General features: G+C 38.4%; 1 protein-coding gene across 2 annotated transcripts in view; it reads left to right on the forward strand.

The window, feature by feature from the left end:
- The window catches only part of ISG20 (interferon stimulated exonuclease gene 20), a 56,037-nt gene that overhangs the window by 896 nt on the left and 38,222 nt on the right, over positions 1–16,919 (forward strand). The window contains exons 2-3 of one of the 2 annotated variants that reach the window (XM_051981074.1): positions 4,882–5,082; positions 10,460–10,733. In XM_051981074.1, the coding sequence (XP_051837034.1) occupies positions 4,882–5,082; positions 10,460–10,546 (288 nt within the window). In that variant the 3' untranslated portion in view covers positions 10,547–10,733. Of the gene's footprint in view, positions 1–4,881; positions 5,083–10,459; positions 10,734–16,919 lie in introns of those variants that run through there. The other variant, XM_051981075.1, reaches the window with a different exon arrangement.

Here is a 16,919-nt window from a genome sequence, read left to right on the forward strand (position 1 = left end):
TTTAGAACAATTATATAGACACCAAGGGCTTCTCTGAGCACTGTCTTTACCCTACTGGGATACTACAGATTATATTCTATTGCAAATTGATTTCCATATTTAACTGAAATCAAAGTTTTGTAATGGCTAGTCACCACTTCCCATGACTGTTGTCAGGACCAGTGACCTAGATGAAGCAAGGAATACAGCTAATTTTCTATTTAGTGAGGTTTGGGAGACAATAAGGAAAACATGATTAATCAAGGTCTTACAAAGGGTTCCCCTTCACTGGAAGTATTCTTCCCCACCTTCCTCCACTGGAAGTGTTGTAATGGTATCTGGATGGTTAGTGGCTACTTGTTAATCAGTCAATTTATTAGGTACCTACTGTGTGCCAGATACTGTGCTGAACATTGGGCATCCAAAAAAAAATAATTGGCAAAAGACAGTCCCTACTCTCCGAGAGAGATAGGGAGGGAGAGCATTCCAGGCATAGGGGACAGCCATCTGGAGAGAATTCCTGCTGGATGACTCCTTGAGGCTCCCTTCTATTCTCAGAATCTGATTGTTCCAAACCTTATTTTGGCATTGAACCAAAGCAAAAGCAGACGCTGGGAGATTCCCAGCTTCTTCCTGCCTGGAGACATAATTGGGAGACTAAAAAACGGTGAGACAGCAGTCAGCAAAAGGGTAAAGAAAGGGTAGCCAAAGAGGCAGAACAATTAAAGAAAGTGGTCATAGCAAGACAAAGCAGTAAGAAGCTTTTGTAATGAAATGCTGGATGAGTATTTCTTCAGTGCTGCCGCTGTGTGCCAGGCACTAGGTTAGGTGCTAGAATTATAAATACAAAGAATGAAACAAACCCTACCTCCAGAGGGATCAAATAACACCTGGTTGGCCCAGTGAGGCCCAGTCTATCTTGTTAATCAGCCTTGGGAGGGTTAAAAGTGCTATGTATCTCAGTGTTAAACTCCTCGAGGTTGGGAAACTGGAGACATGGTCCTGGCTGTCACTAACTTGGGCAAATAGCTTTACCTCTGTCTACCTCAGTTTCCTTAACTATAAAATGGGGCTTCTCATAGAAACTATCTCCAGGGTGGTTGTGAAGATCAAATGAGATAAATTGTAAAGTACCAAATAATAAATAGGTGCTAAATAAATGCTTGTTTTCTTCTTTCCTTCCTCTCTCCAGTAGAATATAAGAGGAGTTTGTTTTAGGCAAGAACTTTTACATTTTGGTCTTTGTATGTTTTGGGCCTAGTATATTACCTGGCCCATAATAGGTTCCTGATAAATGTGAAAGGAATGAATAAATCACTAAGCCTCTTCAAAAAAGAGCAGGTTGAGCCAAATAATTTCTAAGGTTCCTTCCAATTCTATCAGTCACTGACTTTTGGAAGCTTTTGGAAATAACATAGATCCAGCCCTTCAGAAAGAACAATCCTTCCACCCTTACCCTCTTACCCCCGCAAAGGACCCAGCATATTAGTTTGTTAATTGTTAATAGCATAGACCATTCAGTCCAATCAGAGCCCAGAATTCATTTCAGCATGAACATGGAAGTATTTCAAAAGGCCTAGAGAAGAAAATCTTCTTCCATCCTCCCTTCAGTTTTCTTCAGGTTAGCTCCAAATAGTTCTGTCATCAGATGCATTGTTGCTCTGACATTAATCAATGAGAAAAGGACTAGGGAAAGTTTGCATGGATTGACAGCTCTCAAAATGGGTCTTTTTTAAAAACCTGATTTCTTTTTTAATAGGAATGATTATGTTTCTGCTGATTGATGACATTAACCAGGTGCCAAATTACTCAGGAGCCCACAGCTCTCAGGCACTCATCTTGTCAAGCATAATTAAATTTTCAGTCAAGTGCATAGTGCACTTTCCCATGTCCATTCTGAGCTTTGCTGGGGAAGACTGTAATTAAGAATGTAACAGCTTTCTCTGTGATAAACTAAATGGAAAGAAAGATGATCCCTTCATTGGTGGTCTCACTAGTCAGATTGATGTCTTTTTGGAATTCTCATTTTAAAGTGTTTTCATTTTCTACTGTTTCATTTTCTGGGCTTGGCCTTAGCCCCCAGGATTAAGTGGTACTTTCACTTCCTCCTATTTACATCAGAAGGAACAAAAAGTCTCTTTTGAATTTTTTAGAATCATGATTGCATTTATGTATACATATATATGTGTTGAATCTTGAATGAAAAGAGAAATAAGGGTCATGAGTTTAGAGCTAGAAGGCCTCTTAGAGTTTTATCTAATCAAAGGATTATTATTGATTTAGAAATGTAAGACAACTTAGAAACTATACAAAATAAGGAAATTCCAGAAAAATGGAATGATTTACCTAAAGTCACACAGGTATTAAGGATCAAAGGTAGAGATATGAATCAAGTCTTCTGTCTTCAGCAGAATTCTTTCCATCTTAATTTCTCTTCCCCCCAACATTTTATGGATGAAGAAGCTGAGGTCAAATTAATGATACCTTGCTTGAGGTGGCAAATCTGATATTTGAATATGGGTCCCCTGAATCTAAATCCAGCACTTTTCCCCATCATACCACATGGCTTCTGCTGGGTATGTGCTTCAGAGTTTTACTAACATTTCATTTCAGAGAACAGGAAGCATATGTCTAGAAGGCATAATCATAGCAATCTATCTATCTTTTTTCATCTATTCATTTATTATCGATCTATTCATTCATTCATTCATTTATCCATTCTGAACCTGTGATTTTATTGGAATTCCTGCATGGAAATTTTTATTTATTTACTTAATTTTTCTATGATCTTTCCATTCTTCTAATTACTTATTTATTTATCTATTAATCTACTTTTTGTTTATCTTGAACATGTGATTTCATTAGAACTTTTATCATAAAAACTTTAAGATATTTATTTACTTAATTATCTTTCTATTTATTCATCCCCAACCTGTGACTTTATTGGAATGCCTTGCATGGAAACTTAAATTTTTTTACTTTTCTGTTTATGCATGCATTTATTTATTCATTCACTTATCCATTTATTTATCTTGAACCTGGGATTTTATTGGAACTCCTATTTTGGAAGCTTATTGTTTGCTTAGATATCAATCTATTTTTCTATACTTGTGAGTTCTACTAGAACTCCTACCTATTTATTTACTTATCTGTTTATTCATCCATCCATCCATCCATTCATTCACCTACTCATTTATCTTAAATCTGTGATTTTGTCATAATTCTTAGCATAAAAACTCTCTCTCTCTCTTTCTTTCCATCCATTCATTTATCTATCTTCCCTTCATGTTATTAGAACTTCTGGCATGGAAACTCCCTTCACTAATGAAGATCAATTCATCTATAAATTTTAGTATAAGAGAGTTGGTTGGGGGGAATAAAAGAATATTTAACTTTCCCATGGTCATGTAGTTATTCATTCATTCACTATTTATTTTTAGCTTTTTTGAACCTGTGATTTTATTGGATCTGGATTTTCTTTCCGGGGCTGTTTTCTCTATCTGTTAATCCCGTGCTACCTCTCAGTAGTAGCATGTGATAATTTTCCATTGTTATGCTCTGTCATTTTAGTCATGTCTGACTTTTCATGATCTCTTTTTGGGTTTTCTTGGCAGAGACTGGTGGTTTGGTATTTCCTTCTCCAGCTCATTTTATAAATGAGGAACTGAGGCAAACAAGGTTAGGTGATTTGTGTAAGGCCACACAGCTAGTAGTTGTCTGAGGCCATATTTTAACTCAGGAAAATGAGTCTTTCTGATTCTAGGCTTGGCACTCTATGCATGAAGGGTTTGGTTTGGGTTTTTTTTTTTTGTTGTTGTTGTTGTTTTTTTAAGTAGGACTTTGCAATTATAAAGTGCTTTTGTATTCATTCTTTCATTTTAACTTCACAACACCTCTGTGAAATAAAAAAATCCAAGTATTATTATCCCCGTTTATTGATTAGGAAACTGAAGTATAAAGGGATTAAGTGATTTGATTAGAGTCATGCAACTATTAAATGATCGTGCTAGAATTCAAACCCAGGCCTTCATACTCACCAAGTGCTTTTTTTCTACTAAATTCTAATTACTCATAGTGTGGAGCACAGAACAAATAGTGTTGAGGCTCTTATGAAATAGGAAATGATCTGGTGGCCATCAGTTCGACAGTGCTTGAGTGGGGCAATGGGGCAATTGTCCTATGTCTGAAATTCCTCTTTCTATATTAGGGTGATTCTTATTTCATCACTGAATTTCCTCTGGTGTGTGTGGTTTTTTTTTTTTTTTTTTTCCTCCTATTAGGAGCAAGAAGTGGACTTTGGATAGAAAACAAATGAAGGGGGTGGGGACTTAACAGCTGCAAAGTCCATGCTGACCACACCCTCTTCATGATCCTGACTGAATATGGACTGATACTTTCCTATAACAGCCTCCCCCTGACGCCATCTCTTACACACTATCCTCCCCACAATTAAACCTGAACCTGCAGCACCCTTGGTTATAAAGACTCTCATTTTGATTGCTAAAATGGGAGATATAGATACTACATAACTTTTGAACATCAGAAAATTTCACTCTCCATTGACTCAGTAATATTTATTTTTTGATGTCAAATCACAGGTGTCACGGTGATGGTCCAAGATGTTGAAGAAACAGTAATTGAAGTGAGATGATGGTGGTGGTGGTGTTGTACATACTTTTTCAAATAGTAGATGGTCTGACTGCTCAGATGCTCCATCACCAAGCAAATGATTTTTTTTCCTTGAGCAATATCCGGCCAAGTGGACTCCCACAGTGATTGGGGAACATGTGCTCTTTTCTTCTTTGCTTAAACCATAACAAGAGTTTGAAGTGAGATGTTAGTCTTTCATCTTTTTGGTCTAATATCTAAGGTGATGTATGTGTCTTGTGTCCCCTGGTCTAGATCTTGGAGATCCTCCGAGGCAAGCTGGTGGTAGGCCATGACCTCCGGTATGACTTTAAGGCACTGAAAGAAGACATGACAAGATACAAGATCTATGATACCTCCCAAGACAGGCTGCTTTGGGCAGAGGGAGGTCTGGCCGGCTGCCGGAGGGTATCCCTCAAGGTTCTGTGTGAGAGGATCCTTAAGCAAAGAATTCAGGTGAGATTGGGATTGGATTAGAACTGGGATGTCATCTCTTCTTTAATGACCTATGGTTAGAAAAATCAAGATCACTTTAGGATCCCATTATGATGCTCAGACATTTACTGAATAATAGCATTCTCCAGCTTTTTAAACTAAAAGAGGGCAAATCAGGATGTTCATCCCAGCAGGCCCTTTGGAGCACCTATCTGCCCCCATATAACTTGTATAATGTAGTGATTCAGAGAAATAGTTGAATTGCCAGCCAGTGGTAAAAGATCGATCAACTAGCGCTATGATGGTGTAAAAAGAATACTAGAAATGAAACTAGAAGATGGAGTCATTCTAGTCCTGGGAGTAAAGGAGCTAGAGCTGGGCAGGACTTTAGAGACTTTAGAGATATCAGGGAATCCTTATGTAAGTTCTTAACCTAGGATTCATGAATTTGAATGAGAAAAAAAATCATATTATATTAACTTCTAATTGAAAATATATCTTTCAATTATTTGGCAAGTTAACAAGCATTAAGTGCCTACTAGGTATTAAGTACTGTGTTCAGTGCTTGAGATACAGAAAAAAAATGCAAAAAAACAATCCTTGCACTCAAAATTGCCCACATTCTAATGGGGGAGATACATTTAAACAATTATGTACAAATAAAAATCTCAGAAAAAAAAGCACTAGTATCAGGGGAGATCAAGAAGAGCTTCTTGTAGAAGGTAAGATATTTATTGGGACTTGAAGGAAGCCAGGAGGTAGAGATGAAGAGGAAGAAAATTCCAGGTCTAGAGAACAGCCAGTGTTGCCAAAGGGCTCAATGATGCAAAAAAACCCTCAAGAACTTCTGACCTGGTCCCAGCTTCTACATTAACCATTGTCAGATCATTCCTTCTGTGTCTCAATTTTTTTATCTGCAAAATGGCAACAATGTAAACCTACCTGCGTCACAAGAGCCCATTAGACTCAAATAGACTAGAAAATATTTGAAAGCATTTTGAAAATTGCTGTATGCGTATAATTCCATTTCATTTGCAAAGGATCATTATTACTATTCTTATCTTTACATAAAAGTTGCTCTTAAAGCCCCTCCCTCCTTTCCTCATCCTTTTTGTGTTTCCATAATAGGGTGAGATGATGATAGGTAGCCTTATCTCAGTTTCCCTGAAAGTCCCAGTTACCAAGAGATAATATTGCCCAGTCCCTCCCATTCAGCTGTTGGGTGGTAGTTAGGCCCATGTGCTTAGAAGAATTGTGATTACTGTTCATGAACTTCACTTTTCTCTTCATTATCATGAAGGTGATAATATCCTTTAACGTCCAGAGAGAAGGAATTGGGTTTGGAGGCTTTGAGGCTCGGGTCAATGATCATGATGTTAAACTGGGTTTTCTGTGGACACATGGCGATAAGCCTGAGCCTTGGAAATATGGTCCATATCTGCTGGACCATAATGCTAAAGCTGGGAAGAATTATAGGCTTTGTCTGGTGCAATCTTCATTTTTAATAAAAAGGAATCCGAAACCCAGAGATATGAAGTGATTTACTCAGACTATTAAGTATTAAGATCAGATTCTTTTATTCTGAATCCAACATTCAGTACTTTATACCAAGTTGTTGTGATGTTTGCTGACATTCAAGCCTTAAATCATTTTGCCCAACTTCTGTTTTTTATTTCTCTAACCAGATAGCATAGAACCCATATCATATAGCATAGAATCCCTACCCCAGAATATAGAACTAGAAGGGACTTTAGAGATCCATTTTAGAGATGAGGAAACTGAGGATGCACAAAATAGGACTTGACCCTCAGTCCTCTGCCTACATTACTGTGAGATTTTGCCCCATACCATGAGGAGTGCAAGGTAACTTACTTCTAGAATTGTTTCTGAGCAACTGCACTCTGAAAGGCATATTTTATTTGCAGAGGAAGTGATCTTCAGCTTGAGAAACCCGGTCTTTCCTTTGTCAGATCCTTTTCACCAAGACTTCTAAATGCTTGAGGATACCCAACCAGTGACTGATATTTTCTTGAAAATGACAGTTAAGGGAGCCCAAGCACTAGCAGCCAAACATTGACTCATGAGGCACATGTCAGGGCAATAATTAGAGATGGTCATGGCAGACACAAATAGAACAAAGAAGGGATTTTTGTTTTTAATTCAAAGCTCTGATAGACCCAGGAATGGGATAGTTCCTGAGGGAGCTTGAGGTAATATCTTCTCTGAGATCTTTAGAAAGAAAATGGTTGGAAACTTGTAAGGACAGAACTATAAAAACCCAAATGCTGGATGGTTTAAGACCATAGGATTTGGAGTCTAGAAGGGACTTTAGTTCTTCTAGTTCAATCTTCTCAATTGACAGATGAAGGAGTAGATGAGATTCAGAGAAATTATGTAGTTTGTCTAAGGTAGAATTTGTGGCAGAAAATTCAAATCCAAGTCCTTCAACTCCAAATCTAACAATTCTTGGGTTTGCTCCTGCCTTTTGGGAAGCTTAGCCAGTCTCCAGGAAAACATGAGTTCAATTTTTATCTCGGATACTCACTAGTGTGTGACCTTGTTCAAGTCACTTTATTTACTTCAGTTTCTCCAACTGTAAAATGTCGGTCATAATAGCACCTACCTCCCAGGGTTGTGAGGATCAGATGAGATAATCTTTATAAATTGCTTAACACAGTGCCTGGCACACAGTAGGCATTATATCAATATTAGCTGTTATTATTATTTCACAGTTCCTACTCTTCTATTACTTTTTGTATGAATTCAGGCAAATTTTATGATCTTTTCAATTCAGACACTTATTAAGTGTCTGTTACGTGCTAAGTACAAATATTTTCTGGCTGTTAGCATGATTCTGTAATTCTACAGTATAGAAATATGTCTCCATTTCTTGTAGCAAGACTTAATGAAAGCCTTCCTGAAAGTTCCCTGCAATATGTGCATTTATTTTAAGGTTGTTGTGAGATCAATCCTGCCTCACACCTCTCTCTGGTTCTTTGCCAGTGTGGACCCCATGATACTTTTGCCTCTTTGCTTTCAGGACACACCAGGAAAGCCAGGTCAATGAAACTCCTCATTGCTTACTTTCAGCCTGAGTTGTTTCCTTCCATTCTGGGGCTCCTTAATTAAAAAATAACTGCCAAACAGTTTTGATCAACCAGCATGACAACATTAAAGTGTACAAAGCCACTGGTGCTCTTGCCAGGAGCCCTCTGATAGGGAGAGGAAAAGGAGTTTTGCATTATTGTAAATAATATGTTGTAGTTTAATGAGGACTTTTTTTTCATGGACAAAAAAGTCTGTGGATACTTCAAATCCCTGAACATGGTATAGGAGTCTGCCAGTGGTGGTGGTGCTGATGCCAGTAGTGGGTTTCAGGTTTACTGCTGTTTTTCATATTCCTTGGCTTTCCCTTTAACACACAGTTGCCGCCAAATTTTCCTCCTCTAGGATAGGAAGTTGAGGCTCAGAATAAGAATCATATTGCGCCTCTTATATGCCAGGCCTTGTGATGTCATTATCATCATCATCAATATTATTATGGCCCCCAAGACAAGAAGCATTTAATTATGCATCCTTTCTACCTTCTATGACGCTGAAGGATTTTATCTAAATGCCTTGGGGATTCCTTAGCTCTTTGGTAAATGTTAGAGGAATTTATCTCTAGAGCTAGACAGGTGGTGGAGTGGGATAGAGCATTGGACTTGAAATCAGCAACATGAGTTTCCATCCTGATTCAGATGTTTAGCTGTGTAACCCAAGACAAATCATTTAACACCTTTCAGCCTCTGTTTCCAAATCTGAAAAATGGGGATAATAACCGATACATTGAAGGGTTGTTATAATGGTAATATATGTGAAACACTTTGTAAACTTTAAAGCACATTATAAATGTGTCACACTACCAACATGATGTTGAACATCCACAGTGCTCGAGGCTTAGTAAAAAACAAAAAAACAACCAAAAAAAAGAGGTTCCCCATCTCCATTCCTGTCACCAAGAAGGAATTATTGGAAGAATTAACATTTCATAGGGAATAGAGTATATGTTAGCAAGAAAACTGTGCAGATGTAAAGAACTTTCTAGAAAAAAGAACTGAGAGAGGACACGATAGTGAACAAATATTCAGACATTGGCAAGTCACTTAAGCCTCTTTGCTTGAGTTTCCTCATCTGTAAATTGAGCTGGAAAAGGAAATGGAAAACCATTCCAGTATCCTTGTCAAGAAAATCCCAAATGGGTCAGATACAATTGAAACAACTGAAGGAGAAAGATACCTTTGGTATCTCCTCTGGTCTTGTTATGACACCCTAGACTGCTCCTTAAGCAGAGCCCTGTCTCTTCCTCCTGGGTCTTCCAAGACTTTGGTCCTCTAGTGGGAGGTAGGATAGAACAAGTCTATGGCTTAGGGCTTAAGAAGTGACACTAACTGCAATAGCTCACGTTAATATGTGACTTCATAGTTTATAAATCTCTCCTCACTACAGTCCCGTGAGGTTCAAACTAAAAAAAATTTTCTTTGGTGAGGAAATTGGAGCTAGGTGACTTGCCTACTGTCACACAGGTGGTACTGAAAGATTATTGAACCTACTTTGTGGATAAGGAGAAGGGAAGGGATTAAGCATTTATATTGTGCCTATTATATGCCAGGCCTTGTGATGTCGTCGTCGTCGTCATCATCATCATCATCATCATCATCATCAATATTATTATGGCCCCCAAGACAAGAAGCATTTAATTATGCAAAGTATTTGTTACTGAAGTAACAAATGGCCCAGTTTGTGTTGTACAATCAGTCTATTGGGTGACTTACTAAGGAAAGTTTTCCCAATATCTTGGGAGCTGTGGCATGTGACCACATTCCTTCTTTCTTTGCCTTCTTTGCATTTATAAATATCTCATTTGATCCTCACAACAATCCTGTGAAGTAGGAGCTGTAATCATTTCCTGTTTAAAAAGGAGGAAAATAGAAACTGAGGCAAATAGAAGTAAAATGACTTGCCCAGGATCTCACAGGTAGCAAGTTCCTGAGGCCAGATTTAAATTCAGGTCTCCTGTCTCCAAGTCTAATAACCATTTACTATATCACCAGCTATCACAAACACATGGGTAACCAATTTGGCCAGTCACTAAATGTCTTGCTGCCCCAACTTCTTCTGTCTCTAAATCCAAGTCTATATGATTTTGTCTGGCAAATCTTGGGCATCTCTACAACCCAAATCCTGGCTCCAAGGAGTGGAGATGAGATTTAAGCACTCAGAGCCTTTGGTACCAGAGAAAGGGATGACCCAGTGCCTGTGTGAGCTTGTGCCCCAGCCATGGTGGACTTTCCCCAATCATCCTTTGGCTGATCCTCTTCACTTTGGTGACTGAATATTTCTCTCTCTATCTTTACAGAACAGCAGTTTTGGACACTCCTCTGTGGAAGATGCTAGAGCTACTATGGAACTTTATAAAAGATCCAGAATAATAAGGGCCCGCTAAAAAGAGGAGAATGTGGGGGAAGATGGCCTTAACACAGCTGTCTTGCTGTTCAAAAGTCGATCCCAAGAAGATAGATGGAAGCCACAAACTTTCAGGGAAATCTTCTTTCTTTTAAAAACAGCATCTCCCAAAGCCTTTTAGTTTCTTGCTTGTTTTATGATAATAAAATTGATCTCTATTTTCTCTATTCAGATTTTATTTTTCTGCCACCATGAGCTGGCATAGGAGTTAATGCTTGAAAAAGGCTTATTTGATGACACAGTCCAATGGGGCAGTGCATATATGTAGACAGGAACACCTGAATTTAAATGTACACACACACACACACACACACACACACACACACACACACGGTGTGTGATCCTGAACTAGTCTCATTAACTCTGCTTGCTTCAGTTTTCTCATCTGCAAATTGGGGATGATAATAATAGCACCTATTTTGCAAGGTTGTTGTGAGGATCAAATAAGATATTGTAAAGTACTTTACGAATCTCAAAGCATTTTTAAAATGTTATCTGCTATCATCATCATCATGATCAAGATCTTTATCATCTTCATATCATCAACATTTTTATGGTCCCCAAGACAGGGAACATATAATTGTTCAAGGATTATTGCAGTAACAAAGAACCCAGTTTGTATTATGAATAGTCTATTGATATCACTTACTAGGGAGAAGTTTTTCCCAATATCTTGAGAGTTATGGCATGTGACCTAATTACTTATTCCTTTCTTTGCCTTCTCCTTTTCATGTTGAGTTAGTGGATTTGCCTTGCATAAAATACTGGTAAAAGGAAGTTGCCAACTTGTTTACTTCCTGACCATCTTTCTTTGCTATAGAGCCTGCCTTTGCGAGAACTTGGATTCATATTTGTGGAGACTCTTCTGATAAGTATATCTTACAGAGCTTGAGTGCCCATCCCCAGGTGAAATGGGATGACTTGCAAGTCAGCTGGAAAGCTAAATAACCAGTTAATTCTGTGCTAACAGAAACTTAAGCATTCAGTAGCACAGAATCAATAAAACCATTTAATTGGAACAGAAAAGGAAACATAAAATGTTTGTTAGAAACCCTCTCAACACCCATTTCTCATGTGATTATATTGTCCTGCTAGTGTTTATCTTGTATTACAACTGGAAAACTTCTGAATCCTCACAATTCTGTCTTTCTGACTTTGTCTCTCTCGTCTCCATCTCTCTGGGTCTGCTTCTCTGTCTCTTTCTCTCTTCTTCCTCCCTCTCTCTTTCCCTTCTTTTTTCTACATCCTTCTTTCTCTCCATCCTAACTCCCTATCCTCTTCACCTCTTCCCTCTAACCTCTTCTTTTTGTCAGATAACATGAAAATCTTCTGAAACCCCTATTGTGTAAGTATTGTCTTGATTTGTCCCAGAGGGTTATTGGCATTCTGTCAGGACTCTTGGTTTGGAGGTTCCACTGCAGGCCAGCCTTACCCCTTCATTATAATTAATCTCCACACACCGTTCTTTTGCTTTGTAAACTTTTTGCATCTCAGAAGACTCTTGTACTGCTTAGAGTCCTCACATTATGTCTAGACAACCCACAGTCTCATGGAATGTGGACTATCATATTTTTTCTCCTCAGAGTGATGCTCTCTGGGTCTGAGCATAATGGGAAATGGAGTCATGAGAACTTCTTCCTTCAGCCTCTTTTTAAAAACTAAATCCTATATTAACTTTTGCTAGTTCTAACTTTCCTTTCACTGAATCCCTTTGGAAAGCTGCTAATTCAGATCCAGGCTGCTTCTAATGATACTGTAGAGGGATATTCTGAGTTCCAAATGGTCCATAGGCCTGATTCACTATAACTAAATGTTTCAGAAATCTAAATATGTAGCAGTGGGTTTTTTTTTTTTCTGGTTTAGTAAATGACAAATAAGAGTGCTGATGAAAAAGTTTGACACCAGAGGCAAGGATGAAACTAATACTGCCCAATGTCTCAATCACTGAGATAGCTGACCCCTTTGGTCTTGATCAAACTTCTACCTTATCCCAGACATATAGACTTTTTGTCTAGAGCAGGAAATATTATCATTTCTACTGATGTTTTAGTAGAAGAGGACTGGAGGTGGGACCAGAGAATCTAAGTTAAAATCCCAGGATGTTATGTTCTGTGTAATCTTGGGTAGACTATTTACTCTCTTAGAACCTCAATTTTCTTATCTGTAAAATGAGAAGATTGGACTAGATGACTTTTGAAGTCTATTCTAACTTATGATCCATAAATAATGCAAAGAGGATCAACTCTGATTTGAGAACTGAAGCCCTCTTGTTCCAAATCTGTCTTTATTTCTAATATGTTTCAAGTGAGAAGGTTTTATGGAATGATGGATTGGAATATCCTTGGATTGGAGGGAGGATAGAAGTAAGAGGACCTGAGTTCAAATTTGGCCTTATAAGTACTAGCTTTATGACCTTGCACAAGCCATTTATCCTCTTTCACCCTGTTTCTTCACTGGTAGAATAACTAGGTTAAATTCGGCTTCTGAGGTGTCTTCTGGCTCTGAATCTGAATCTATACTGTAGAATTACAGAATCATGCTAACAGCCAGAAAATATTTGTACCTAGCATGTAACAGACACTTAATAAGTGCCTGAATTGAAAAGATTTTCTGAACTATAGGTAGGAGTAGATTTGGAGAGTGGAGGATCATGGAGTCTTGAGCTATGTAAAAAGCTCTGGTATGCAGTAGAAAGAATTTTTTTCCCCTATATTTATATGGGGAATGAAATGAAACAAGCTTTTGTTAAGCACTACTACATGCCAGGCATTTTACAAATATTTTCTCATTTGATACAACAGCTCTGGGATGAGGGGCCTATTATTATGTCCCTCTTACAATTGAGGAAACTGAGTTAAACAGAGGTTAAATGACTTTCTCAAGGGTCACTAAGTGTCTGAGGCTGGATTTGAATTCAGATCTTTCTCACTCCTGGGCTAGTTATCCATCCAATGAACTACCTACTGCCTCAGGAGTCATAGGACCTTGGTTTAAATTCTGACATTATTTTTGTTGTGTTTCAGTCATTTTTAACTCTTCGTGACTTCATCTGGGGTTTTCTTGCAAAGATAATGGAGAAGGTTGCCATTTCTTTCATTAGCTCATTTTACAGATGAGGAAACTGAGACAAACAGGGTTAGGTGACTTTCTCAAGATCATCCAGGTAGTAAGTATCTGAGGCTGGATTTGAACTCAAGACCTCCTGATTTCAGGGCTGATGCTCTCTACTCATTTCTTCATTTAGCTGCCCCACTTACCTACTATCTGATCTGCAAAATGAGGATATAAAATACACTGTTTAGAGGGAATGTCCCTTTCATAAACCTTAGAAATTATGTTGTTATTAACTAATAATCTCAATAAGCAAAAAACCAAAAACCCAGGTTGTCTATAAAAATGTGTCCATGAAGAAACCTTATGGCTCTGATTTTACAGATGTAAATCTTATCAGGATTTTACCAGAATCTTGGTTAGAAACTTTTCTTGGTCTGGAGGTGAGGGTGGGGCAGGGAGGACAAGGGAATGGGAAGGTATCAGGAGAGATTTCTTGTTTTTCTTTTTAATACACATTGCTTTATGAATCATGTTAGGAAGGAAAAATCAGAACAAAAAAGAAAAATCATGGAAGAGGAAAAAAAAAAACAGAAAAAAGACATGAACATAGCATGTATTGACATATTCAATCTCCATAGTTCTTCTTCTGGATGCAGATGGCATTTTCTATCCAAAATCTATTGGAATTGCCTTGGATAGGAAAGATTTCTTGATTTCTTCCTATCATCTCTGGTACAGCTAAGGACTGGAATCTTTGGACAATGACCTTCTCTTATTACTTTGTGTCTAAGGTTTTTAGATGTGTCTTTGGGCAGGGTGAGTCCAGGACTCTTTGTGTGTATGTGTTTTGGGTTGAACATTAGGTGGTGCTCTTGGCCTGTCTATTCACATAACCAGATTACTAGATGTAGAAGACTTGATTGGGATGCAGAACCAGGCTTAGAATGTTAAAGCTGAAAGGAATTTTAGAGATCACGTGATGTATTTTAGAGATGAAAAAAATGACACCTGGGGGGTGAGTGATTTTCCCAATAATGTAATTGGCTAGCATTTATATAGTACTTTAAGAGGAAAGCACTTTATAAATATCCCATTTTATTCTCTCTAGAACTGAGGTATATGTGTCATTACTCCCATTTTACAGATGAGGAACCTGAGACAGAGATTATATGGCTTTCCTAGGGTCAACAGCTAATACATTTCTTGAACTCAAGTATTCCTGATTCCAGGTCCAGGGCTCCATTGATTGTGTTGCCTTGCAGCCCTGAACTAGTCAAAACTGGAGTATGGAGGCAGTGTGCTAGGGTGGAAGAGTACCAAATTCTTGCAGTGTCCTTGGAGTGATGAAATCTAAGTTCAAATTCCAGCCCTGCTTCTTAAAACCCATGAGACCTACGTAGGACACATCATTTAATTTCTCTAGAATCTAGTTTTTGTAATGCCAGAGAAACTGAGGCAGGAGAGAAATTAGAGAGTTTTTAATATTTTATTAATGGGAGAGTAAGATTGACTGGACAGGACTCTCGTCTCAAATTATCCAGTCAGACAGAGATAAAGATATACTGGGACCAAGGAATTCATGTTGGTCCCAGGTCTGGAGGAGACTGTCATCCCAAAGAATCCAGCGTCCAGCATCCACCCGCCAGCCGCCATTCTCCAGCAATGAATGGAGAATCTCTAACCTTTATATATCTTTTGGAGACAAAGAAGAGGGAAAGAGTAGGAAACAGCGGGAAAGCCCAGATGGAAAAGGCTATGAATCAAAAAGGAACCCAGAGACAGGATGTCTGAATACCCAGAGATAAAGATGTTAGTGAAATATCTTGGAATATTTTAGAGGGATGTTGTAAATTCTCAAGGACAGAAGATAATCAGGAGGTCTACTCTCTTGTTTATCTTGCTTGGGCTAACAATTTATAACCTTAGACTAATTGGTCCTCAGCCTTCATGGACCAGAGGGAGATTTACAGCTGAGGGGAGTAATTAGGGAGACTGGGACAAGGGAAACTTGTACAAGGAAACTGAGTCAGGACAGTTAAAGAGAACTGTGGCATAACATTTTTTTCTCTATAAAATGAGGGAGCTGAATTAGATGGTCCTTGAGATCCCTTCCAGCCTTAGTTCTGTGACCTTTGTGATCCTAAGCATTTTATAGTTGCTCCTTTATAACCAACTCAACCATACTTCCTGGGAAAAAAACACAGATAGATGTGTATCAGGCAGTTTTAAAAAGGAATTTTTTTCACCATGACTTCACTCTATGTAAATATCACTACCCAGGTTGAAAAATGGGAAAGTTCAGGTTAGGGTTAGTGATATTAAAGTATTCTGAAGAGTTAAAGTGGTATCAGGTCCCATCTGATGAACTTGGCTTATTGGGAGAGGAATTAAAAGGAGTGGTAGTGGTTAATTTGGGTCTTTTTAAGCACTGGGGTGCCTGCTATCAGCACAGGATGCTCAAAGCCTGCAAACATCTCTATGCCCACAATTCCAAAGAGTTTGAACTTTCCTTGGCATTTAGAAGGTCCCAGGAACACAACTCTAAATTGGGCCTTCAGCCTTCCTGTCACAATCAGCTCTCTAGTCTGCTTTTCCAATAGGTCACCAGCACAGCTAGATTTCTCAGTGAAGTTTACAAATCTAGATTTAGAGCCAGAAGGGAGGTTAGTGTGACCCCTTCATTTTACAGGTAAGGAAATTATGCCCCAGAGAGGTTAACTGATTTTTCAAGCCAGAAGAACCTCTGACTCCAACCCAGTGGCTTTTCCACCATGGCATGCTACCCTTTTCCTTATCAGGTTCTTAAAATGAGAAAAATAAATAGTTGCTACTGATTCACACATTGTTACATGTGTCCCTGGACCAGTTGAGTCCCAACACCATTTAGGGATATTTTTTGGAATGTGTTTATCTCATTTAACACAATTCAGCAAGCATTTATTAATCACCTACTGGGTGCCAAGCATTGTGCTAGGCACTATGAATACAAAGACAAAGCTTAACTCGTCCTGTCCTAAAAGAGCTTTCAACCAATTAACAAGCTATTTCCAGACAAGCAGATGCTAATGTGCCATTATCATCGAACCTAATGTAACATTAGAAAGGAAGAGGAGAGCCCCTTCCTTCCAGAAAAGTGAAATTGAAAGAAACAACACAAAATGAGTGCTGCCAATTAGAAACAGTCACCTACTGTCACCTAAAATGAGAAGGGGGAGATATAAAGCTGTGCTGCACAAAGGAAGGCTTGTGAGAGTTTCAGGGCTACTCAAGAGGACAGTCAAAGAAGAGGTTCTAAAAAT

This window comes from Antechinus flavipes, chromosome 2 (genome assembly GCF_016432865.1).
Source record: "Antechinus flavipes isolate AdamAnt ecotype Samford, QLD, Australia chromosome 2, AdamAnt_v2, whole genome shotgun sequence".
Lineage (NCBI taxonomy): Eukaryota > Metazoa > Chordata > Mammalia > Dasyuromorphia > Dasyuridae > Antechinus > Antechinus flavipes.